The following is a 26,040-nucleotide window of genomic DNA, read 5'->3' on the forward strand; positions in this document are numbered from 1 at the left end:
TCTCATTAAATTTTTATTTCTTTAAGGATGAACATATTTATGCATTTTCACATGTTTTAAGGCCATTTTCTTTTGATGAAATTCTCTATCCTTCAACTTTTTTATAAACTTGTTTATCAACTGTTATTAATTTATAAAAATTCTTTAAACATTGGAACATTTAACCATTTGTCAGAAGTGCTACCAAAAATTAGGTAGTTTTTAACCTTAAACAATGTTAGTTTTATAGTGAATATAATTTTCTAATATGCTGAATATTAAAACTGCAACTCTACCATAATTTATAATCTTATTATCTAAGTCTCTTTTTCCCTCATGGCCTTTTATGTTCTTATTTCATTAAAAGTAGATATTATGTATCTTATTGACACTTTTCAAGCCTTTAACCAATTGCATCTTTTACTCCTTGAATTAATTGTTCAGAGATCCATCCTAACTTTTTTTTTATTATTAAATCATAACTGTGTACATTGATATATTCATGGGGCATATATGCCACCATGGTCACCTGCGTCAGATTCACTGAGATGCCTGTACATTTTTATAAATATATTTTAGTAAAGTGGCCCCTGCCTCATTCCAGACTGAATCTGAGAGTAGAAGTCAGGAATCAGCAGTTTAACAAGCTCAGACTAATTTTTGTGAACCACTTTTCTAAATAATCCAGATTATGTCTCATTTCCTTGATTCTTAATTTCTTTTCACAAGCACAAGACTGTTTTCTCCACATTATTCATCTTCTGTCTTTGCCATTACGTAAGATGTTAAAGTCGTTTTTTTTTTTTTTTTTTCAGTTTGAACCTGCCACCTCTGGCATATGGGGCCAGCGCCCTACTCCTTTGAGCCACAGGCGCCGCCCAGATGTTAAAGTCGTTTTAATTGTGAGAACCATACTCCTTAGGATGCAAAATCCCACTGGAGTTTTTCTCTCTCTTTTCCTTTTTTCATATCCTTCACCAACAGAAGCACACATATTCACAGAAGATGCAAGTGTGCATGCAAATACACACATATACACACACACACATCCCAGTTATTTTCTAGCCAGTTATTTTCTGAAATGGACTTTTGTAACTGACCACACATCAAGTAGTATGATGCAAGGTTGGGAAGGATTATGAAACAAAACTCTAGTGCACCCCAAAACCACACCTGGGTACTGAGGATTAGTTACCTAGTTGTCTCTTCTGCACACACACCTGGCTAGTAACAAGTATGGGGAGGAGGTTGGCGGAAAGAGGAAAATCTTGGGCATGCAGTCAAGACGGTAATGGGGAACATTCTGTTACGTGCTCATGATGCATCTGAGTAGATCATGTATTTTAGTTTTATAGATTCAGATTTTTTTTGAAATCCCTCCTACATTCTAGACATGCTTTTTGGTCACTTTTACTTTCCAGTGGGCATGTAAATATTTGTGCCTTTCTATATCTACTTGAGTATTTTCAGAGTAAAATAGAGACATGCTACACTAGGTCCCTATTCAGATGCTGTTTTAAAACCATCACATCAAGCCTAACATATTAGAGCAAAAATAGTCATACAGAGAAAAAAATTCAGACATATTAAACAAAGATCAATAAAGTAAGAAAATAAACATTTATGTCAATAATAAATTTAAAATAATCGAATACTTAGAATATTTTAATTACTTCCAGTCCAGATATAAACTACATGAACTATTTTTAACCTTATCCTCATGACTTATCAATTAGTTCCATTTCCTTTGTAAGTAATACAGTGATGATGATAAGCTCAGAAAGCTAATGAAAATATAGCTTTGAAATCTACCAAAAAGAGAAATTCCTGCTCTTTGTTTTTATATGTTGTAAATAATTGATAGAAATCAATTTTATCCTAAAAAGGGATCTCAAGGACAGGTTAAAGTTAAATAAATAATGAGACAATGTACAGAAATTACAAGAAGTGAAATCCATAAAGATTTGAGTCTTTTAATAAAAACTATAAGTAAAGATTTTGCAATAAAAGGTATAAACTTCTGAGAAATACACAAAGTTGATTATTTCTGAGTGGTTTATATGAGCTCTGCATTATGGAGAAATTATTTCTGTATTTTGATAATTCTTATTAAACTCACTAATATAAACAGAGTCTTTTATTTTAATACAGAAAATTGGGTCTTTTAAGACACAGCAGTGACTTTCCTCCATGGGAAGCTATAAGCCAGAAAACTTGTAGACCAAGCCTAATGTTGATCAGTTTGATTGATGACCAACTACATTCTCAGTAAAACTGAGGAGATGAAGAAGAAAGGGACATGTTGAATAAACTGGATATGACCTTCACCTTCTTTTATCCATCTAGTCACCCATCTGTGCTCCTAAGCAAATAAGGTCGTGTGGGGGTACAACATTTTAAAAAGTTGCCATTTCTGACCTCAGAGAGTTTACTTAGGAAGAGAAGAGGTGAGAAACAGGATTATGTCATAGAAAGACATTGAACCAAGACTAGACCTCAGGCCTTGTCACTTTCACCACAATCATCTCCCAAGGCCAAGCCTTGGGTTACCACCCAAGCCCATGCTGCCCCACCCATTGCTTATTCTTCTGCAATGGTCTTCTGCCTCCATATTTTGATCCCTGCAATCTATTCTGCAAACAAAGTGATATTTTACCAACGCACATTAGACCACAGTGTTATTCCATAATTCTCACAATTCCAAAATATCTTTATCATGAGTTACAACATCCTGGCTCTTCTCTCAAACTCCAATGTCAACTTTCTCTGCCTCCCTGCTTTAGCCACACTGACCTCCTTGCTTGTCTTTGAAAGCATCAAGCATGCTGTTTTGCCCGAGGGCCACTTCACCCACTGTGTTCTCTACTTGAAGTGCTCTTCTAGGAAGGAGATGGCTGCATGGTTTGTGCTCTGACTCTGTTCAGTTTTGTTCTCATGTAATCTCACTAAAGATAGGTCCTGGGCATTCCTGCCTGGCTCCTCTACTCCCTTACCTTTTATTTTTTCCTAGAACACGTACCACTACTTCAGATGGCATTGCATGGTTTTTATTGTCCGAGTCTTCGCACTGTAAACTCTGTGATGGCAGGAATATTCTGTCTTCTTCTTTGCTCTATTCTCTAAACATAGTATAGTACCAGTTCATAATCGATAATCAATAAATATATGTTGCACAAATGAATAAGATCTATATTTTATCCCCCAGATCGAATTCTCATGGAAATACTTTGTACTACATCTATTGCCAAGATTCTAGGTAAAAAAAATTCAAAGTGAACGGAGCTTGTTTTATTTCTTCTTTAATGTCATTTTCCATGAGTTGCCAATTTTAATTAATGTCAATAGCTTCTTAGGGCACCTGTATTTTACAATGGTACATGATCCACATCTATATACTGTTAATATAAATTTATAGTTACCCTGGAAAAATATTTATGTGTGTTTATGTATCTATATTGTGTAAAATGGTATTTTACAGGTAAAATATTCCAGACTATTGGCCATCTCTGTTGTTTTAACACTCTTTCCCTTATCATCCTTCTCTTTTCGTTTTAGTTTTTCATCTCTATTTCCTAGCACCACATTAGGCTTGTAGACCAACTACAGGACTTACATGGACCTGCCCTTACACTGCTCCCTGATTTTCTAGGGTCTATGACTCAGACAAGTTCTGCAGCATTCTTCCCAAGTCATACCATGGAGTGATTCCCTGCTCTTAACATATCAGTCTAGCTGGTACATATTAGAGAAAGTATCTTTGAAGTATGTTTATTTGCACATCACTCTTGGCTTAAGGAATCCAGGGAATCTGGATTTATTCTGGGCTTCTGCTGAGGAACTGGTTGTAGTCATGAGCAGGACTGCCAACTACTGCTCCTCTCAAAGATAACGCTTCTTTTGACATCAGTCTTAGCAGTCATAAAGCAAGGCAATAATTTATTAATTTATTGTCCCTTGTTTCTGGTATTTTGCAAAAACATGGTCACCAGAAATATGAAAGAGATTTCTATTTCTTCTTTCTTACCCTACAAAAATTAACTGTATTTGGTCCTGAATAGTCATTGATTCTTAGGAAATTTGATTACCATAATTATAATTATGACTAATCTTTCCTTTTTGTCTATTTTTCTTCTCTGAAGGATTCACATTGGTAAAAGATTTTTCTCTAACATATATGTTCATTTATTGTTTTTCATTTTTTTTATCTTATTACTCTAAGCTTTTGCCTTTTTAATATACTGCCTTAACTTTGGTAGCCATAATGTTAGGAGATTTCTTGCCTTCAGAGATGTTATGACATTACAAAACCTTTATAAATCTTCTCCGAAACTGAAAATAGTAACTCTTAGTCCATCTTTTTAAAAAACTTCTAATTACATGGCTTAGCATTCACGGTGTATGAAAAAAACACACGATCCCCATCTGCATATTGTTAATGTGAATTTATAGTTGCCTTGGAAATTATTTGTGTGTGTTTATGTATCTACATTGTGTGATATGTATTTTTCTATTTCAGAATATTACAAGAGTATACGAGTTTTAGTTGCATAGCTTGTATTGTATAGAATGAGTCAAAATTATAAGCATTCCCTTTACCCAAATAGTGTGCATCATACTATAATAATGTTTGTGAGCACACAATATGTACCAAATATCATATACTTAGGTCCCCAATACTGGCTTTTTGTCTGGTATTCTTTCTAGATCTTCCATATCACTTATCACCACCTATTAGAAATATAGCAGACTTTCAAACACAGAGAGATATGCCTAAGACAGTCCTAAAAAACAAACTATAGGGTAAAACAGAGTATTTATGCAATACCTGTAAAATGATATCACAAATTAAGGACCGAAAAAAGACACTGGGATGATAGGAGAAAATGCACCTTTGCCATGAGACCTTCCTTATCATGTAAACCAAAACATCATTTTACTCTTATGCATACTACATAAAACCCCATGCATGAACATTACCTTTCTGGGAAAAAAAGTTCTTTACAAGTAAATACTGGCAAATACTATCTAAAGGAAAATAGTAATACTCTTCCAAATTGCAAGATTTTTTCTTGTACAATTTTAAAGAGGCACTTTTATTCTGGTAGTAAAATATTCATATTTCTCATTGAAATTCAAAGATTAAATTTTGTGAAAAATTATTGTACTGCAGCTTGGAAAACTAATTAAATGTTTTATTTGGCAAATGTAATGAGCTAGTTGAATTTTTGTTGCCAAAATTAAAAACGTAGGAGGATTCATGACTAAATAAATCTTAAGAGTCATTCACATCATAAGAGAGTGATGTAATTGTATGAATGTAGTCTACTACTTCTACTACTAAGAAGATAATTTGAGTAAAAATAAAGATAATTTGAAGTATCCTTGTGAATTTTACATTATAAACTCTTATACTGGTAATTTGATAGGCGGTAGTTAGGATATAATTGTAGTTTATTTGAAATATCTCCTTATAACATGTGGTTACACATTACGAAAGGAATTCATAAACTCATTAGAAAAATAGGCACATGATTTTAGAACCATACTCACTTTGTGCAGAATCACTAAGTGTCAGTAATTACCCACAATAAAACGGAGATCGCACAAGTATGAAACAAGGCTAACAAGAAGGGAACAAAGGATTAGTCTATCCACAAGCCTGTTACTTTACTTCTATGATTATTCCTCATTCAGAGCTTATACACTTTTATCTTAAGACGAACTTAACAAATTTGATTAAGGGACAATAGTACTGTTTATTAGGATTTCCTGTGTCATAGTACTTTCATTCATTCTTAGTGGGGAGACATACATAGAGTGCACACGCTGATGTAGTTCGTACAAAGCAAGGAAATAGCCTGAATACATTAATCCGTGTACATACACCTGTATAAACACAGAAAAAGAAACAGAGACAGGAAGTTAGAAAACTGACTAGTACGAAGGATAGTTAACAAGTGGGTCTAAATCTTTGAAAACCTATTTGTGATGCAACAAACCCCCCAAATCCAGTCATATGGCAAAGAAGGCTGGGAAATACAGTCTAGTTGTGTACTTGGGAGGAAGAGGTCTTGCTTTGGTAGCCAATTAAATCAGAAATACTAAGCCAGAAATACAGAGGTTCAGGGTGATTTCAGTACTACTAGTCACTACAAAATAAAGCTTATATTTGACATGTGCTACTAGGACAAACATCACAGAGTGGATGTCTTTATATAAGAGCACGCCCTGTCTTTTTACTTTTGTTTGCACAGTCCTCAAGACAAGACCTGCATCACTAATTAACTCAAGGAACTGAAAAGTTGCTGTTAGATCAGCTGAAGTGCAACACGCAAGGAAAGATGACAATTACTGTTTTGTTGCACTGGCAGAATGTTAAAACATAATACTGGTCTCTTTCTGTTCACAGAGAGTGGTAAATATTAGTACATGATAGTACAGGAGAGAAACACAGCTCAGAAGGATAGAAACAAATTCCTGTGGGCTACAAGCAATTCTGTAAGGCGGGAGACTATTAGTAATTCTTCTAAGACCTCTTTTTTTTTTTTTTTCAGCAAGGAGACTGGTAAAAACCCTGATAGTTTGAGTTATCATAGCAGGTGCATTCTTAGGAACAAGAATGGATAGTCTAGACAAGAACAAACTCAAATGTTATCTTGTAGAATCGTCAAGGGTTTGCTTCCTACCTTCTTTCTCATACCTGTCCTCCATAGGGAGACTTGGGAGATGGGGAAGAAGTGAGCTACCAATGTGTGGCTATAGCAAATTTTGTTGTTGTTGTTGTTGTTGTTGTTGTTTTTTGTTTTTTGGTGGGGGGGGACGTTGCGGGGAGACCAGCAGGAATGATGGGACTGTAGGAATGCAGAGTCTTAGAGGATGAGTCTGGGGAAGTTCTGTAAGTTCTGACCGAAGCACCTAAAGGAAGGGGAAGGAAAAACTCCTGCAGTTACAGAGACGTGAAGTGCAAGCATGTTAAGCGAATAAACTAAAAGTCGAACCAGAAAAACTGGGCGGCTTCCCAGAGCTTGCTTTTACATGCTCTCCAAAATTCCGAGCCCACTGAATTACAAGGGGCGAGGATTAGCAAACCCTTTCCTTACTTGGCACAGCAAAAATTCAGGTTGCCATCACCAAACTTACCACCAAAATTTTTAAAAACATGACTAGAGAGAAGGAAAAAGCCCAAGGTTTTAATTGGAAACACATAGTTACATAATTTCACAGAGACACACTCACATCTTAAATAGCATCCCATTTAAGTAGGAAAAAGAAGTTGTTTTATGTAACATGTTTTCTGTGACACAAATTCCTCTTCATGCCCTAAATGTCACTATCAAAAAATCATTTGTTATTGAATTGTTCACTAATAGCACAAAGTTGGGCTAAGTTCATCTCTTCCAAGACACCGCTGCCTACCTTCCGGAGGTCACTGTTAACAGGTCACCCTTCCTCCTCATGCACCGTGCACTTCAGATCGAAGGACATGAGGACAGCGTTGTATTCCCAATGCCTCACACATGGCCTAGCACAGCTACACCATGAAGATTTTTGGTATTAAATTAAACTGGATTGCCCTTCCTTTCAGGATCCTGCGAATGTGCAGATACTCCTGGGAGACGTAACAAGTCAGACTCATTCCTAACATTTGCAGATCCAGGACTATACATAGGTTCATATAACATAGACCTAAATATTCACAACTTATAAATCAAGCTGTAAACTCTTACATGAAATGTGTTCTATCTTCCTACCTCGACAAATAAACCTTCATATTGACAGGGTAAAAACATGGAGTTAGATTTTAATATGTTAGAAGTTGAAAACAATGTCAACGTTAAAATTTAATTATCCATATGCATATTGGGGTATTGTGCTTAGACTGGTGATATTTGGGTTTTTAAATAAAGATAACTCATATTCTTCCAGAAAATACATTTTCTCATCTTTATTTCAGCAAAATCATTAATTATGCAGTTATCATAAAAATGTTAAAATATTTTGGCGGCGCCTGTAGCTCAGTGGGTAGGGTGCCGGCCCCATATACCGAGGGTGGTGGGTTCAAGCCCAGCCCCGGCCAAACTGCAACAAAAAAAGTAGCTGGGCGTTGTGGCGGGCGCCTATAGTCCCAGCTACTCAGGAGGCTGAGGCAAGAGAATCGCCTAAGCCCAGGAGTTGGAGGTTGCTGTGAGCTGTGTGACGCCACGGCACTCTACCGAGGGCGATAAAGTGAGACTGCCTCTACAAAAGAAAAAAAAAATGTTCAAATATTTTGTGTTCCATTGAAAGTGGTGATAATACAACCTTTCCTGAATCACATTATGTCTGCTGTCTTTTTTTTTTTTTTTCTGGTCCTAAAATCTTGAGGACACCTTCACTTTGAATTTTTTTCTGTTTCTATTTTCTTTTCAGGCTTTTTTTTCTGAACTCCACTAACACATTTTCTTTTACTGTCCGATCTCAATTTATATGTAGTCTTAAAGGATTTAAAAATAAAATGTTTTATGCAAAACAGATATGATTTGAATATATATTTTATGAAAAGCTACAATTTAAGTAGCTTAAAGTACCAGAAATTAAAATTTAGAATTATTTCCATATGCATTCTCAGATACAGTTCCTATATAGTTTTTAAAAAGTTATTGTCTTCTAAACTTTTCAAAAATATTCATAGAAATGAAGACAAAATATAAATTATTATTTGATATACATTTTAAGGTATTAATAAATAAAGCTAAATTCTATCAAATCTCACATATCTAGATTTAAAAAATAAAATAAAAATACCAACAATTCTAGATTCCATGGCCATCTGGTTGGAAAAAATCGGTATCAAGTTTTATGTACATATATTTATAATACTATGAATTCTTTAATATGCGAAATAGTCCCCAGCCATCATGTACCCCTGTATTAATTCATGAGTATCCTCAGAAGCATAAATTGGAACCAAACAAAAGCAAGAAAATTGGTCATTGCTTGAAAATGATACTTTATCATACAATAATCTATTTCATTTCTGCTGTCCAGTGGAAGAATCTATATTAATTCATGAGTACCCTGTATTACCCTGTATTCATGCACCTGTATTAATTCATGAGTACCCTCAGAAGCATAAATTGGAACCAAACAAAATTAAAAAAAATGGTCATTGCGGGGTAGCGCCTGTGGCTCAAAGGAGTAGGGCACTGGCCCCATATGCTGGAGGTGGCAGGTTCAAACCCAGCTCTGGCCAAAAACTGCAAAATAAATAAATAAATAAATTCAGTAAGATTAAAAAAATAAATTAATAAAAAAGAAATGGTCATTGCTTGAAAATGATACTTTATCATACAACAATCTATTTTATTTCTGCTATCCAGCGGAAGAATCTAGAAAGTTAGTTTGTCCTTTCTCTTACCTGAGTCCACAGTGCAAATTTCTCTGCATCTTTGAAAGCAGTACCAGTTTGTGTTGTCAGCAGTGGTACAACCTGCAAACCTTGTAGCATTTGGATACCTGGATACCTTTTTTTTCTAGGACATAGAACAAAAGATGGTCCAAAATGTTTCTCTGGGGCCTAGAGAGTCGTAATCATCAGAGCAGATGTTTAGCGTTCTGGCTTTCTATGTGCCAACACAAAGTGTGGGATTCCTCACAACAGAGAAGGCTGAGAGGTGTTCAATTCTCAGCCTGTATTATTGATAACCCAAGCCCTCTAAACGTATAGGTCGCGGAACAAGGGTCTCCTGTTGTCTGGGTTCCCGTGTGGATTGCCTGTTAAGTTTCTACCCATGAACTTATCAAGTGAGGGGACACTACCCTCTGAAAAGAAGGTTGGAAGAAAGTTGAACTGAATGGTGGAAAAAGACAAATGAACTTGGAGGGAGCTCAAGCAAAACATCGCCTTGCTCATAATTTTGTTTGGGAGTTTGTTCTAGAAGTATTAGTTTGTTACTCTTGTGAGTACATTGTATGCTGCTCTCATCTGTCTCTCAGTTCTACGAATGGTCTTAAGTTAATCATGGTTCAGGTCATTTAAAAGTGTTTGATATAGGTTTGATTTAGGAATGCAGTCTCTATTGTGCTTACTCTTTGGGATTTAAGTCTCTAGTCAGGATTTGGAAAGCAGGGATGCCCTCAATGTATCTAAAATAATCTAATTGCTTCAATTAGTATTTTCGGAATTTTGCCTAACATGTGAAGTATAGGATGTTCCTCCCATAAATCAAAACCCCTAGAAGACTCACAGGCCCCAACCAGAACTTGTAAGAGAGGACTTTTAATCTGAAGATAACTAGGGATATTTGGGTGTGGGTGTATTCATAGTTGTAGCTACAATCGGCCAAAATATTAACATTAGGGGAGAAAAGCATGATAAACATGTTCAGTGACATTTTTATTTGTCTTCATTCCCAAGTGCTATATGTCCAGATCATAATAATAGTTTTAAGCTATACTTGATGAGCAAGAGTTAAAAAAAAAGCCACATAGTAGGAAATCCTGCTAATGAAATTTCAAAAAGCCTTAAAGTGCAAAATAATTCAGCTAAACTTGAAAGGTAAAGATAAAATAGTACAGCTTAGAGGTTAGAGATATTCCCTTTCCTTTTCAACTGTCTTAGTTCTTTAAATGATAAATATCTAGGTTAGAAATGTGATCCATTCATTTACACTTCCACTATTAATTGGTGATTATGGCTACTGATTCATTTTTTTATCCATGCTTAGAATTTTAATTCTTTTTTGTCACTTTGCATTAAGCGAAGAGTAGTTAAAAATGAAAGCTTGCAGATAAATAGAAAAATTGTATTATGTTATTATTTTTGAACTGTGTCATATTTCTCACCTTTTTTCAACCTAAAACACATTAGAACAATCAAGTCATTTTGTGTTATTGCTTGACCTGTTCCATGTAGTACCTATGATTATTTTTTATTTTTTATTGTTTTTTATTAAATCATAGCTGTGTACATTAATGTGATCATAGACCATTTGACAGATTTTCATCACACTGGTTAAATTCAGGTCTGCTTTTGCCTCTACTGCTAATATACTGTGTTCTTCCTTTTAGAACATGCTACTAATAACAGTAGACTGGAACACTAGAAGCATTGTTGGCAAACCAAGTTTTATTAAATGTATGATTTTATCTGTTATAGAACATGAAAAGCAGCGGTTATGCAAAAGTACTGATTATATGAATTTGCATTTCAAAGTGAAATGGTTTTATAATGAATATGTGCGCGAACTTCCTCCCTTCACGGATGCTGTTCCTGAATACTCCTTGTAAGTAGTGATTTTGACACGCACACACCTACCTCACAGCCCTGTAAAATAATACCTAAATGGTGGAGGATTAAAATCTCTTCACATAGTCTTCATTTGAAAGCAGAAATTTCTGTTACAAAATTAACATTATAAGATTTGCATGTCTTTGGGAACTATATTTAGCTGAATTATGTTGTATTTTTTCAAGTATATCTTACTTGGATATTCAGCTTAAAGACAAAGAGATATGTAATAGGATATGGCTCATGTGATAAAATTATTTTCTGTAAAAGTGCTAGAGGTATATTTTTTAAAAAAATAAGGTGCTCAATCCAATGCATGCCCAAATAGAAGAAAAACTCATGTCAATTCAAGCTGGGAGGAGGGGTAACAAAGAAGGGAGGGTTGGGGTGTTCTCACTGAGTGGGCACAAGTGGCGGGGGCGTTTGTGTGGGGGACGTAACCAGAAGATGAACTCTACCTAATTAAATCAGATATTTTGACTTGGTTGCTTGTACCCACACATTAACCTGAAATAAATTTAATTAAAAAATAAAAAATGGTACTTATATATCGATCCTGTATAATCAGATTTTGAGAAGCATGAATCCTGTACTCAATTTTGATATGAGGACAATTAATGACAATTAAGGTTATGGGGGGGAAACGGAAAGAGGGACAGAGGGAGGGGGTGGGGCCTTGGTGTGTGTTACACTTTATGGGGGCAAGACATGACTGCAAGAGGGACTTTACCTAACAATTGCAATCAGTGTAACCTGGCTTATTGTACCCTCAATGAATCCCCAACAATAAAAAAAAAAAAAAAGTTTATAACTATGTTAAAAGCTTATACTTTTAAAATAGAAATTATTACTTAACAGGCAATTTTATCATAAAAACAGTACTATGTAAAAACATTTGTAATCACACAATCACACATACCATACTCTGCACTTGATATGTATTAGAATCCTATTTCATTCTTCCATATGTCAGGCACTCTGCCAAGTGCTGTCAGACATTAGCAAATAAGATAATTAACCCCACCCTGAAAGGAGATTGTACTCTTGGAGATATTGATAAGTTCAAAGATGATGATAAAGCAAGACAAAATTAAATATGTGCTAGTTTAAGGAGCATAAACAAAGTGCAATAAGGTTTCACAGAAGAGAGACATTACCCCTATTTAGAGGACTCCCCACAGTATTTATGAATGGCAGAGCATTTGATACATTCTTTAAAAAATAGGCAGCTTATGGCAAGAGAAGAGAGAAAAGCACCTATTTTATTAAGGTGAAAATAAAAGTTTTGAGTATAATTATGGAGGTGGGAATATATTGGTTCTAATCCATGGGAAATCGATTTTCACAAACTTAGTAGAGAGTAATATCTTAAAAAGCAATAGATGAAAAGTAATTTTGAACTAGATTATTATAAATAAATGCTGTGAAGCTTGTACCACCTTCATTAGACATTGCCAGAGGTGGAAGAGACAGAATGGGAGACAGAGATGAGATTTAGAAGGCAATGAACAATGTAATGAGCAGAAAGAATGGCTCTTTAATAAAACTTTCCTCATAGACATATATAAGAAGGAATGGGACAGTGGGACAAGTTAAAAGGCTATACTATGGGGTGGAGAGTGTTAAGATGTTGGTCCAAGGGTACAAAATTTCAGTTAGAAGGAATGAGTTCAAGAGATCTATTGTACAATCCAGTGACTACAGTTAATGGATTCTTAGATGTTGCTAAGACAACAGATTTTTGCATTCTTACCATGAAAAAAAATAAGTATACGAGGTTATACGTGTTGATTAACTCAATTTAGCCATTCCATAAGGTAAACATATTTCAAAACAATTATGTTGTACATAGCAAATATATATACCTTTTATCAATTAAAAATAAATTCAGGTTAATGAAATAGCAGTGATCAAGGGCTATGAAAGTTGCTTGGAATTGTGAGGCCAAGATTCCAGAGAAACGAAAACTACAGGGGTAGGAGCGCAAGGCAGCTCCTTGCCCTTGTGGTGATTTGTGATTCCTAATCTGCCCATGTGTGGAGATTGAGGCAAAAACAACCAAGTAGAAAGTAGGCACTAAGAGATTTAAAACTAAGTTGAGACTTCAGCAGTCTCACAGTGCTGGAGGGGAAAATGTTAGAGCTCAAGGCTTGTTAAGCAAGAAATGATGTTAGATACGTCCTGGGCTGTCAGGTGAGATTTTTGAAGTGTTGTCCTCTAGAAATAAAGGCAAACTGGAAATAGACCAGGCTAATGCCCTGCCTTAGATATATATATATATATATATATATATCAAGGTGATCTCTCTGCGTTTTGTCTTCAAGAAAAAATTTAAATCCTCTCTGGAAGACATAGTGAACCAGAGATTCACAATTTTTCATGAGCAATCTCTAATATTCATTTAAAAATAAAGGTTATCAGGCAATAGGACTGAATGACTATTTGGAGATTATATTTCTTTAGCAATATACTGAAGAATCAGACAAAAAAGTAGAACAAAGACATTTGAACAATACAATTAAGACATGTGAAGATACCTATCTTTACAGATATCTATATCCCTATATCTATATTTCTAGATCTGATCATGCAGAGATACCATAGTTTTTCACAGGCATTCTTTACATGCACTCACCACACAAACCCTATATACAATGATAAGGTACATATTGTTGTTAGGTACACATGATGCATATAACAAAATAGACCCTCTATTGGGCCATAAAACAAGTCTAATAAATTTTAAAGAATTGAAAAAACTTATTATACATATTCTTGGACCATGTGGAGGTAAGGCAGAAATCAACTCCAAGAAGATAACTACAAAATCATCAGATACAGAAATTAAGCAGAGCATTCTAAGTAACTCATGAGTTAGAAAAGAAATAATAATGAAATTATAAATATTTTGAACTAAGTAATAATAAAATGTGCCACATCAAAACTTGTGAAATGCAGCTACAATGGGAAATAGAGGAAAATATATAGCTTTAATTTAACACGTATGAAAGAAAGAAGAATAGAAAATCAATAATAAAAGTAATTACTTCAGAAATTTTGAAGACAGAAAATTAAATCAGAAGAAAAAAGAAAATAATCAACATGACCTTAATTGAAAGTAAAATTAAAAACTTAAAAAAGAGAAATTATTTCTGCTATTTTAGTAAGAAGTTGTTTTTTTCCTAAGACTGATAAAATAGAAAAAACTTTACTTTCGTGTTAGCAAAGGCAATGGGAGGGGAAGTATCACAAATTACCATTAAGAAAGAACATCATAAAGGGTCTACAAAGATTTTTAAGAAGTGAATATTTATGCCAGTACATTTAGAAACTTTGACAAAATATACAAATTTGTTTTAAATAGAACATTAAGTTGATAACAAGAAATATGTAAAATCTGGATAGGCTTATAACTATTTAAAAATTTAATTCTTAATTAAAAATCATGTCCCAAATAAAATATCATGCCCAGTTGGCCCCCAATAGAATTCTTGTAAATGTTTAAGGAATATTGTACAAATTGTTCCAGAGACGGCAGGAAAATATCTCAAACTATCTTGCGGCCAGCATATCCTTGCTACTAAAATATATCTCAAGAATGTGACAAATACGAATAATAATAGCCCAATTTCTCTTGTGAACATAGTTTTAAAAAATGAAATACTAGCCAATAGATTACAGTAATTTATGAAAAGGCTAACATAACATTGCCAAGGGGAATTTATTCCTGGAATCTGAGATTGGTTAAACATTTTAAACCAATCGGTGCAGTTTACCACATTTAAAAACTAAAGGAGAAAGTGTCTACAATCTAACACTAGCCATAGAATCATAATTTGGTAAAATAAAAATACCAATTTATTATAAACATTTCTTAGCAAGTTAAGAAGAAAATCTTTCTAACTAATAAAATACCTCCTCCAAACAACAATACAACTAAAAAACCATTATACTATTGACAAAATTTTAAACGCTTCCCTCTAAGATTAAAAATGAGACTGATACCTGATAATTTCCCTTTTATTTAACATTGCACTAAAAGTCATTGGTAACGCAGTAAGACAAGAAAGGAATAGAAAAGCTGAATGAATATGAAAGCAAATAATGATGCTATTAGTATTTGTAGATGACATAATTCGCATCTGTAAAATCCAAAAGGAACTACAGGAAAACTAATAAAATTTTAAAGTAATTGTAGTGAATGTATATGAAAGCTTATTGAATTTCTACGTTACAGCCACAGTTAGAAAATTATCTATACATCATACAATTTAAATAGAATTAAAATCACTAGAAATAAATGTGATCAAAGGTGTGCAACCCCGGTTTCCAGCAGCTGTAAAATATTACAGAGAGAAGTTTAAGGTGACCTAAATGAAATATACAATGTCCCTAAATAGAATACATTATTATACAAGTGGTAGCTCTGCCTCCATTGGTCTACAGATTCAACCCACTCCTATAAAAATTTGAAAAAGTAATTTTGGGCAAATAGCCAAGTTCATTCAAAAGTGTATATTGAAATGCACAGGACTGAGAATACCAAGGCAGTCTTGAAGAGGAAGTTAAGAAGGCTGGAGAACTACACTATCAGTTATCAAAAACTTACCCAAAAAAGTGTTCTGTTAGTGTGTGACAAATAAATCAAAGGGACAAAATAGTCCAGAAACCGACCTACACAATGTCATTACCAGATTGACATAGCAACTCAGTGCAGCAGGAAATGCATAGTATTCTAAATAAATATTGCTAGATGGGGCATCCATGGAATAAAGAACTTTGAAACTTAGATCACCCACAAAAACCAATTGCAGATGTATTCTAGATCATAACTAGAAAGTCAGAAGTAAGCAACCAGGGACACAGTTACAGAATAGTGGGAATGACTTAGAAATTCAACCCTGAGGGATTAAGAAATGAGGGAATTAGGGCACCAGCCCCATATACTGGAGGTGGTGGATTCAAACCCCACCCCAGCCAAAAACTGGAAAAAAAAAAAAAAAAGAAATGAGGGAATTGTATGATAAAAGATAGCACCGCAGGTATCATTTTACAGGAGTCTGAATTATAAAGAGAATTGAAGAGTGTTGGGAACAAGTCTATTTGAGGCAGCTTTGGAAGAGCCAAGAGAGAGGTAGAGATTGAAAGTAAAAGGCTGGGGGATATTTGATGAGGTAAAGGTGAAGGTCTCTAAGTGGGCAAAACTGGAGAAGGGGAATGAAAGAAGATTTTTGATCCTGAATTACATTCACATGCGAGTAGAATTCCTGTTAATGATATGCAATGAAGTCCTTTGTGGTATGTAACATCTTTCCCTTTTTTAGGTGGTTTGAACCTTTTGTCATGCAGTGGCTAGATGAAAATGAAGATGTATCAATGGAGTTCCTTCATGGAGCGCTGGGAAGAGACAAAAAAGATGGAGTGAGTTTAGATTGTCACAATTATTATTATCGCTTGCTTTTACGCTAATGGAAATGGTTAGGCTTACTGTTACTAATTTGTTTTTCTTTTAATTACCCAGTGGCCAAAATAAATTTAAAACATACTTTAAAGGGCTGGTCAGTACCCTAGAGAAATGCTTAAATTAAAAAAAAAAAAAAAAAAATCGAGACCAGGCACAGTGGCTCACACATGTAATCCTAGCACTCCAGGAGGCAGAGGCAAGTGGATTGCCTGAGCTCAGGACTTTTGAGAGTTGAGCTCACCCTGAGCAGCGTGAAACCCCATCTCTACTAAAATGGAAAAACTAGCTGGGCATTCTGTAGTCCCAGCTACTCAGGAGGCTTGGGTAAGAGGATTGCTTAAGCTCAAGCAAGAGTTTGAGGTTGCTGTGAGCTATGACACCATTACACTCTACCCAGGGTGACAGAGTGAGATTCTGTCTTTAAAAAAAAAAAGCAATCACCACTTTGTCCCAAGATTCGTCTTTACCTCTCTAATCGATAAGAATCTATAAGTTCCACAGGCTTATACAAAACATTTCTGTTTCCCTGGAACTGTTCTAGATTAGGAGCAGGCACCCTCCCAGTCCCAGGAAAAAAACTCTCTCAAAAGTCTTGACCACAACAAGCAGCTTATTTTGCTAAACTATGCTAATGTCCCCGAGGAGGGAGAACTCTGAAAGAGCTGGTTGCTTAGTTCAGCTGTGTAGAAACCAGTCAGCCACAGCTCAGCCTGTGAATATTAGTTTCACTACACTTTCCAGAAAAGGACATGAACAATTTTAACATGGGCAAGCATTTTATTACTGGGAAATGTAGGTGAGTGGTATGAAAGATTCAGCTGTATATGTGAAATAGTGAAGATTCTTCCCAGGCTCCTGCTAATGTGCTTTTTGGGATGGTTTCCCCCCTCCCCTCAGTTCCAGCAGACATCTGATCACGCCCTCTTCTCCTGCTCCGTGGTGGACGTCTTTGCTCAGCTTAATCAGAGCTTTGAGATTATTAAGAAACTCGAATGCCCTAATCCTGAAACATTATCTCACTTAATGAGAAGGTTTGCGAAGGTAGGTTAAATGGAATGGGTATCCCCCGCCCGAGTGCTGTTGTTGTTTTATAATATCAGTCTTACCTGACACCATTACCCCAATTTAATTTGTTCTTCTGTACAAATAGGTTCAGTTGTTTCTAAGATTGTCATCTGATTTACTGGACTTCTTATGTTTTTAATATGGATTTTTCATCTTAAAAACCTACTTATTGTTCACTCAGTCACTTATTATAATTGAAGAGAATGCCATGGGTGACCATATTATTGCCATTTACAATGTGACTTTCTCCCTGAAAGTAACCCTCGGCATTTTACATGCAAATTGACAAGTATGTTTTAGCAGACACTGTAGTACTGTAAAATGTATTTTGGATTTTGAGGCATGAAAATTGACTTCTGATTACAAATCCACCAATAACTATAGTGGGACTTCTGAATCCTTCAATTTTTTTATGAATTTAGATTTTATATTTGACAGATCGATTTTGATCAGGCAAATTTTTCAAGGCCTTTTCTTACAATCTAAGGTCGTTTTCTATAGGCTTACTACTTTGCCAAGGATTTCAAGGGAAATAAAAGAAGCAGTCTCTGACCCTCAAATCTTAAAACAAAAAGAAAGAAAGAAAGAAATTTATATAGTCCTCAAGAATACACAACATAAACTAATTGGAAGATGACATGAAAATGGACACAATTCAGTTTCTAGCCTAGTGAGATCTGCACTGAAGTGGGAAATAATAGAGGGAAACAAACAATTCCATTAGGACGGGTTAGGAGAGTGAACATGACCCAGATCTTGAAGAGCTCTGCTCTTCTTGTTGAGAAGATTGGATGCAATCTTTTCATCTATTTAAGAAACACTGAACATTTGGGGAAATTTATGCAGGTTAGCCATGTGACAAGCAGAGTAATTTAGGGAAACTACTTACACGGTTCTGTGTCTGGCTGACCTAAATTTAAGTCTGGTTCTGTGGGTTGAGTAATGACTGAGGTTTCAGCTGTTCATTCAACAAGAGCTTACTATTTGCCTCACTCGTGCACTTAATTAGCCCCCAGAGGGATATAATCATAAATAAGCATAATCTCCAACTTCAAAAGACTTGTAATGGTAGGGCCCAACTGTAAACAACCATGACAAATTTATACACACACATACACACACATATATATATTTGACATGTTAAGAAATAAGAAAATGCCAAAGCCCAATTACAATGGTATAATATTTAAGATGTTTTATGAGTTTGCTAGAGAAACCATAATAAAATATCACAGACTGAGTGATTTAAACAACAGAAATTTATTTTCTCACAGTTCTGAAAACCAGAAATCCAAGATAAGTTGTCCACGGGTTGTTTTCTCCTGGGTCTCTCTCCGTGGCTGGTAGATGGCCGCTTCTTGCTGTCACCTCTTACGTCCTCCCTCGGGGTTGTGACCTGCCTGATGTTTTCTTCTGAATCCAAATTTCCTCTTATATGGACCCCAGACAGATTGGACTGGAGCCCACCCTGATAACATCATCTTAATTACTTTCATAAAGACCCTGTATCCAAATACACTCACATTCTGAAGTACTGAGGGTTAGGACTTCAACTTACGAATTTTGAGAGCACAATTGCATGCATAACAGATGTGTAGATTTAACATGCTACTGCCTTGAGCTACAGAGACAGAACAGTGAGTACACATTCAGAACTGCATTCACCATCATTACAGTAAGTCTAACTCCAAGTCCTTTAGGAATGGGAAGTTTCGTACTGATCCTCTCCTTGGCCCTATCTCTGAGTTCAAGCTCAGTTCTCTGATTGATGAATCAGGAGACAAGTCTCACAGGAGATTGTACCTTTTATTAAATGTGATAGGATAGTTCATATTGAGGGAGCAAACTCAGAAATTCTATGGTTTGACACCACAAAGATTTACTACCTAGACACAGAACATCAGATACGGACTTGGTGACCCTGTAAGGGAGCTCTCCACCATTCTATAAATCAGGGATTCTACTCTGAGAAGAACCAAAGGGACTAAAGCATAGGGTTCCTAGAAGGCTTGTGGAGCTAAGGTTGGACAATTAGGTTCCTATTATAAAGAGCCTTAAAGAACAGGCAAAGTGGCCGAACTTCTTCAGTAGAAAAATGAGGAGTCCATGAAGCTTTAGGGGAAGACAAACTGTTAGCTTAAGCACTATTACAATATTTATTTGCTATGAAATATTTTGAACTCACATCTTTGTATCTATTAATTAGGAAGACTAACCTCCCACTTTTTAACATTACAACTAAAAATCATTTACTTGAATCCCTCTTGGAGGGGACTTCCTTAGCCCCTTAGATGATTCCCATTTCTCGACATGGTGAAATATGCAGGAGAGTAATTCTAAACATTCTCTATGTCTTTTCTTGATGAGCTGCTGTGTTTTGGGAGATTTCCAAGAAAAGAGTAAAAGTGGGTCATTAGGGATAGTGTTTGAAAAAGCATGCCATGTATGATTCCTGGAATTCTGTAGGACTTGTAGTGAAAGCAGAATCAGATGCGAATTTAAAAATCTCAGAGTTAATGTCTTTAGTAACATATTATTAGAATGGTACCCAGTCACTCAGAGTAACTCGGAGTATCCAGGCAGGTAGGTTATGTAAGGTGGGATCCTTATATCAAAACATACTGAAATCACATTATTTTTCTTAGACTTATATTGAGTTAAACAGTACTCCTGGAAATAAGACATATTAATGATATCCAAGACATTTAGCCTTCTAACATCCTATATAGAAGATTTAGCACTCTAAAATGGAATTTAAAGGGCCAATGTGTCCTTATAAAAAATATGTAGGACTGAATAGGTACAAAAAAAATTCTCCATTTCATATCAGGAACACTCTGAAGCTGTGATGAGTGACGCTATGGTATGTAGTGAACGTTCCTATGGCTATACGGCTGCTCTTGACAAGCTCAAGTAGTTTAATTTAAAACAGAGAGAGAAAGTGATCTTTAATGTTACTTAAAAACAAATAAACAAATATCGAGTCCAGGATATGAGTCTGGCTGCCAGGTGGAAGAGGCTCTGTAGTGAATGAGACACACACACACCTCTATTCTTTGTTCTCGGGGAACCTAATCCTAGGTTTAAAAAATAATAATTATAGTCCCTTGAGAATTATCGTACGCAAATTGCTTTATATAGTCTTGCTTATTCTTCACAACAACTCTGTGAAATGGTACTGTTATTTTCCTTAAATTTTCGAATGATGAAACTCAGCCTCAAAAAGTTTAACCTACTGAGATAGGGCGTGCAGCTAGGAAGGGAATGGATGGGATGCTTTTAACCACTAGGTGCACTCCCACCTCTCAGCCAGTGTAAGCAGAAGGCGGCTAGTAAGTTGGAGAATGGACTGTCCTCCTTTATTTTTACCCTTTAGGACAAGCCCAGGCATCTGTGGTGGAAGAAGGGAAAGACACTCTGTTACATCCTATATGTTAAAATATAGTACAGAAAATATTCAGGTCAAATTTCTAATGATGATCATCAAGTGATGTGCTAATCGTCTTGTCCTACTTGCATTGCTCAACACTATCGTTCCACACATAAAATGTTATTGGGAAGAGAACACTTGAACCAGAGCTCTTGCCTTACTGATCCTAAGAGCAGTCCACTGGAGGGCACAGTGAACGTGCCATCAGGATGTACGGCCCACTGCTGCTAGCGTGGCGTTACATCAGGAAACCAGAGTGACTCAGTCCGAGTACTTGACTTCCATCCTACTGCATGTCAAATCACTAGTGATTGAGGCTGGGAGATGTTTTTGTCATCCTGTCTGATCCTTTAAATACAGAAGAATCACTGATTTTGCTGCCACAATCCTGTTAGAATTTCATCTTATTTACTCTGCAGCTCTTGGAATAGCAGCTCCTTTGGTGCATCTCATAGAAAAGGTGCCACACGACCAGCTGTTCATATATACTCTGTTTTCTTATAGAACAAAATGCAAGCAGCCCCATTAAGGTATCTGTTGCCTCTGTCTCTGCACTGTTCTCTCTTCTGAAGACCAGCACTTTCTCAAAGATAAAATAATGACCTGAGCTCACACACCCAGAAGCCCTGTCTTCCAGGCCTGTCCAGATACCCCTTCCATCAGCAGGTTCTCACCTAAGAGTTACCTCCACCCTGCCATCTATTACTTAGGACAGTGGTTCTCAAGCTTAGCATGTATCAGAATCATCTGGACGCTTGTTAAAACACGCTGCTGGGACAACCCTCCAGAGTTACTTACGCAGTGGATCTAGGATAGGACCAGCTAATTTGCATTTCCGATAAATTCTCAGGTGATGCTTGTGATATTGCTGATGCCAGATCTACATTATAAGAACCAGTGACTTAAGAGACGTGTCATAAGCAGTCACTTATTTGTATGGAAGAATGAATGTCGGGTAGTAATTTACTTAGTTGAATAAATTAGGATAATATTGAAGTTGCTCCTAAAATGTGCATTGTACATTCTCATGCAAGTCTCCTTTTTACATTAGTAAATAAGCGGGGTTATTACAGCAGCATTCCTGGAACTGTTATGGGAATACAGTGTTGAACTATATCCTACATGACTATGCACCTTTTCTTACCTGAAGCTCATCCAGGCTTCCTAAACTAGTATCTACAGACTAGTGGATGTAAGATCCCAGAATTAGGGTCTCTCATCAGGAGGGGATACCCTGAGAATAACTAAATGGATGTCCAGATTCCCCTTTCTTCTGCAGGAAAACAAACAGGTCATTTAGTAACTTGCCCAATGGGTATCTGAATGTTACTGGGTTATAGAGGAAATTCATGCAAGTTATAATGTCTAAATTACAACAATCTCCTAAAGCAGTGGCTGAGAACCCACAGGAACTGTATTAAAGGGCCGTGGTATTAGGAAGATTAAGAACCACTGTCCTAAAGTCAGGTTTATGTGTTGTGTTTGCTTTTGGTTTTGGCAAAACAGTAAAATGATGCTTAAAGTTTAACTGTCATTAAGAAACTGTAAATGGAGAGGAGTATTTGCAGTTACAAATGAATTAGTGCTCCCTTAGGTAAGCCAAAGTAATTCAACATTATGTCTAAAGTAAAATTTGAAGAGACTCGTTTAGAAGATAGTCTGATCAGCCATCTGTTTTCCTGGATTGATTGGTCTGCTGCTTGATAAGATTTTATATTTTTTAAGGCAGACTTTCTAATTAAATTGATGTACATCATCACATTGCCGGGTCCTTCTACAAAGTATCAATCTTCTTTCTGCATGTTATCCCTAATTTTAGGTTTTCACTGTGATTTTAAAAGTCTGTAAAACAAGTTCAATTCATTGGTAAGTTCACCTTTATAGATTAAACATTTCTTCTTCAGCTTCGCTCCTTGGAGTGGCATCCCCAGTAGATTTTGATCCACTAAGAAAATTCAGACAGATGTGTTACACACAAAAGTGAACAGAAAGTCTCTTGTCTTTGTTTTTCTATGAAAAGAGAGAACATATTTCTTTCCATGATGCTTTGTCTCGCCTCAGAAAATCACATCTACATGTGGTTTATAAAAATTCGATCTGGATGAAAACTCAATACATCTTTCAGTAATTGAAATAAAATGTGATGAACACAGTTCATTTTCCTGTTTTCTGTAACTAATAAAAGCAGAGGACATTCTTAGGCCTAGAAATAGTTCTGAGAGAAAGAAATAAAATGTAGAATTAAGATGAAAAAGACAGACAGAGGGGAAAGATCAGGCAATGAGTAACTTGATAAATAAAAGGTGAATGAATTGAGGGATGCAGAAATAATGTAATATAATGAAAGATGAAAGTTTAGGTTTTAAGAGTTTTTGATAGTACTCAGGATAGCTCTATATCACAGGAAATTACTGAAAATACTCATTCCCAAGTGATGTGCACAGTAATACTCTCATCCCACTAATAAATGAAGGATTGAAGAACATCTGAGAATGTTCAGAAAATGAACACCATGAAGAATTTTGGAATGGTGGGAAGGAGGGGTAGAAACCGTAAGATGTTATTCAAAGCATAACATGTATATTTGGGGAGCAGAGGGGGAGCATTATAGATCATTCCATAACAAGTATCTAAGAATAGAGGAGGTTGCCACAGAGGTCGATATTTATCTTCTAAAGTTGAGATCATTATTTTTAGCAAGGCTTAGATTGAATCACTGCCTATGGCCCCCTCTTAGGTGAAAAAGACAGGAAAGGTTTGCATGACTTAGCGTTAACCCAGATAGCATATATGGAAAACCACATACCTGGATAAATTTCACAATCTTTTCTTTCTTAGACCATCAACAAAGTGCTGGTCCAGTATGCGGCAATTATATCAAGTGATTTCAGTTCCTATTGTGATAAGGAAAACGTGGTAAGTAAAAATGTCTCGACTCCCAAGTATTTCTCAGTTGAGATGTACTTCTTCAAGCTGTGAGTAAGCAAGAGAAAATTGTTTATTTTCTATTTTCATACAGGGTGATAAAAAGTAAGGAATGGTTTGGGAACTTCTCTAGTAATCTTGACCTGGTTTTAATCACAGGAAAGTCAATTGTCTTGATGCAGCCAATTTGTAGCTTTCCATATTGATAAGGAAGAAGACTATGAAAATCCATATGCTCATAAAATATTAGAGGTGAGGGTTGGAAACTTAAAAACTAGATGAGTATTGGCACCAACTAGTTTTCTTTTGGCAGCAATACTAAAATTAGGATAATGTAGTCTTTCAGTTTTCAGATAAATTGAGAAAGATGGTTAATGTATCGAATGATGCTGATTTCTTCTCTGAATTATTAATTTAGCCCTTTTTAATGATTAGGGAAATATTTATAAAATCCAAATGAGTATTACAAGTTAATAAAAGGCATAAAGAGAGGCAAGATAAACTGAAGTTATTTGGAATATAGTCAGTGTTATATTTTGATGGAAAGTGGAAGTTTTCCTATTCAATGAGTAATATTAGGAGAAATATGTTGGCAATATTGTAGGAATTAAAAAAAAAGCAGCACTGAAAAATTGAGTGTTTAAAAAATAAGAAGTATAGTATTTTCTTAGGAGAAAAAGTAGTCTTCTTTCCTTTCAAAAAATCAATTTTATTAGCAATTCTGCAAGAATTCTAAAGAAAGCTACTAGTCTTCTCCCTGAAACCTCATTGACCTCTTGCTGACAGGTCATTAAGTCAGTCCTAATGACTCTTCAGAATTCCAAAAGATGCCTCTTTCTCATAAATTAACATGCTCCCAGAAATTTTATTAGAACTTCCAGGCATCTCAGCAGTGGTTTCTAATTGTCATTGATTATAAATCTTCTAAAAGCAAGAGAGGTACTTATTTCTTGAAAGCATATATTTCTAATTCAATGACAATGCACATGTAAACAGTTACATAGAAAATCCAAAGAGTGCCTGATAATTTCAGAAAAGATTCTATTTATATGATGATTGTTAAATTGAAGATTTTGAAAGGTGGTTGTGAACTACTAAAGCTGATTTCTGCCCCCTTCAGAAAGGAAACTTAGCTTTTACAAGTCCCTAGAGACTTCCACTTGATGTATTAACCTTCTATATTGTATTTTATATTCAAAAAACAAAGATGAAAATTATGAATCAGTCATTGTTGTTTTTTTCTATGTACTTTTTCAGTATGTTTTATACTTCGAAAATTTAAATTTTTATAAAGAGGAAAAAAAGCCCTTGCATACATTGTAGTACTGGAACATTCTGTTTCTTCCCTCACTGCCTTTCTTCCATAATTACTCATGTGTTGACCAGCCTTATACTCTGTTGCTTAAATGCCAAGTACCATTTTAGCTTTTATAAAAGAATATCACTTAGCTATTTGGTTTATAATTTCACCTGAGACAAGCCGAAGTGCTTTCGTATATTTACATGAGTACATGTAACTATTATTACAGATTTATTAACATTTCCGTATCAGAACCATTGAAACTTGTATGCTAAACTTTCTCAATGTATCTATTTCATCTGAAAATTGAACTAGAAATTTCTAAAGATAGCTATCCTTCAAGATTTGACCATAACATTTGATTTCTCAGTGGCCAGAATCAAAGACCAGAGTTAAATAAAATGTTCATATCCGAATAATATTTTTCTACTGTGACATTTTAAATTGGAAATGTGCCCAAATATTTTCAGCCATTTGCTCCACATTTCAAAATATAAAAAAGTATCACTATTGAAATCAGAATTACTTTATATTGAATATTTTTTAAATCTTTTCCAGCTTAGAAATACTTTAGCCATGTAGAAATGTCCCCAGTATTAACAGAACTA

At 35.4% G+C, this 26,040-nt stretch overlaps 1 protein-coding gene across 2 annotated transcripts in view; it reads left to right on the forward strand.

The window, feature by feature from the left end:
- The window catches only part of UNC13C (unc-13 homolog C), a 578,086-nt gene that overhangs the window by 430,069 nt on the left and 121,977 nt on the right, over positions 1-26,040 (forward strand). For both annotated transcript variants that reach the window (XM_053595673.1, XM_053595672.1), the window contains 4 exons: positions 11,117-11,243; positions 16,573-16,669; positions 17,610-17,753; positions 24,046-24,123. In XM_053595673.1, the coding sequence (XP_053451648.1) occupies positions 11,117-11,243; positions 16,573-16,669; positions 17,610-17,753; positions 24,046-24,123 (446 nt within the window). The remainder of the gene's footprint in view (positions 1-11,116; positions 11,244-16,572; positions 16,670-17,609; positions 17,754-24,045; positions 24,124-26,040) is intronic.

This window comes from Nycticebus coucang, chromosome 6 (assembly GCF_027406575.1).
Source record: "Nycticebus coucang isolate mNycCou1 chromosome 6, mNycCou1.pri, whole genome shotgun sequence".
Classification (NCBI taxonomy): domain Eukaryota; kingdom Metazoa; phylum Chordata; class Mammalia; order Primates; family Lorisidae; genus Nycticebus; species Nycticebus coucang.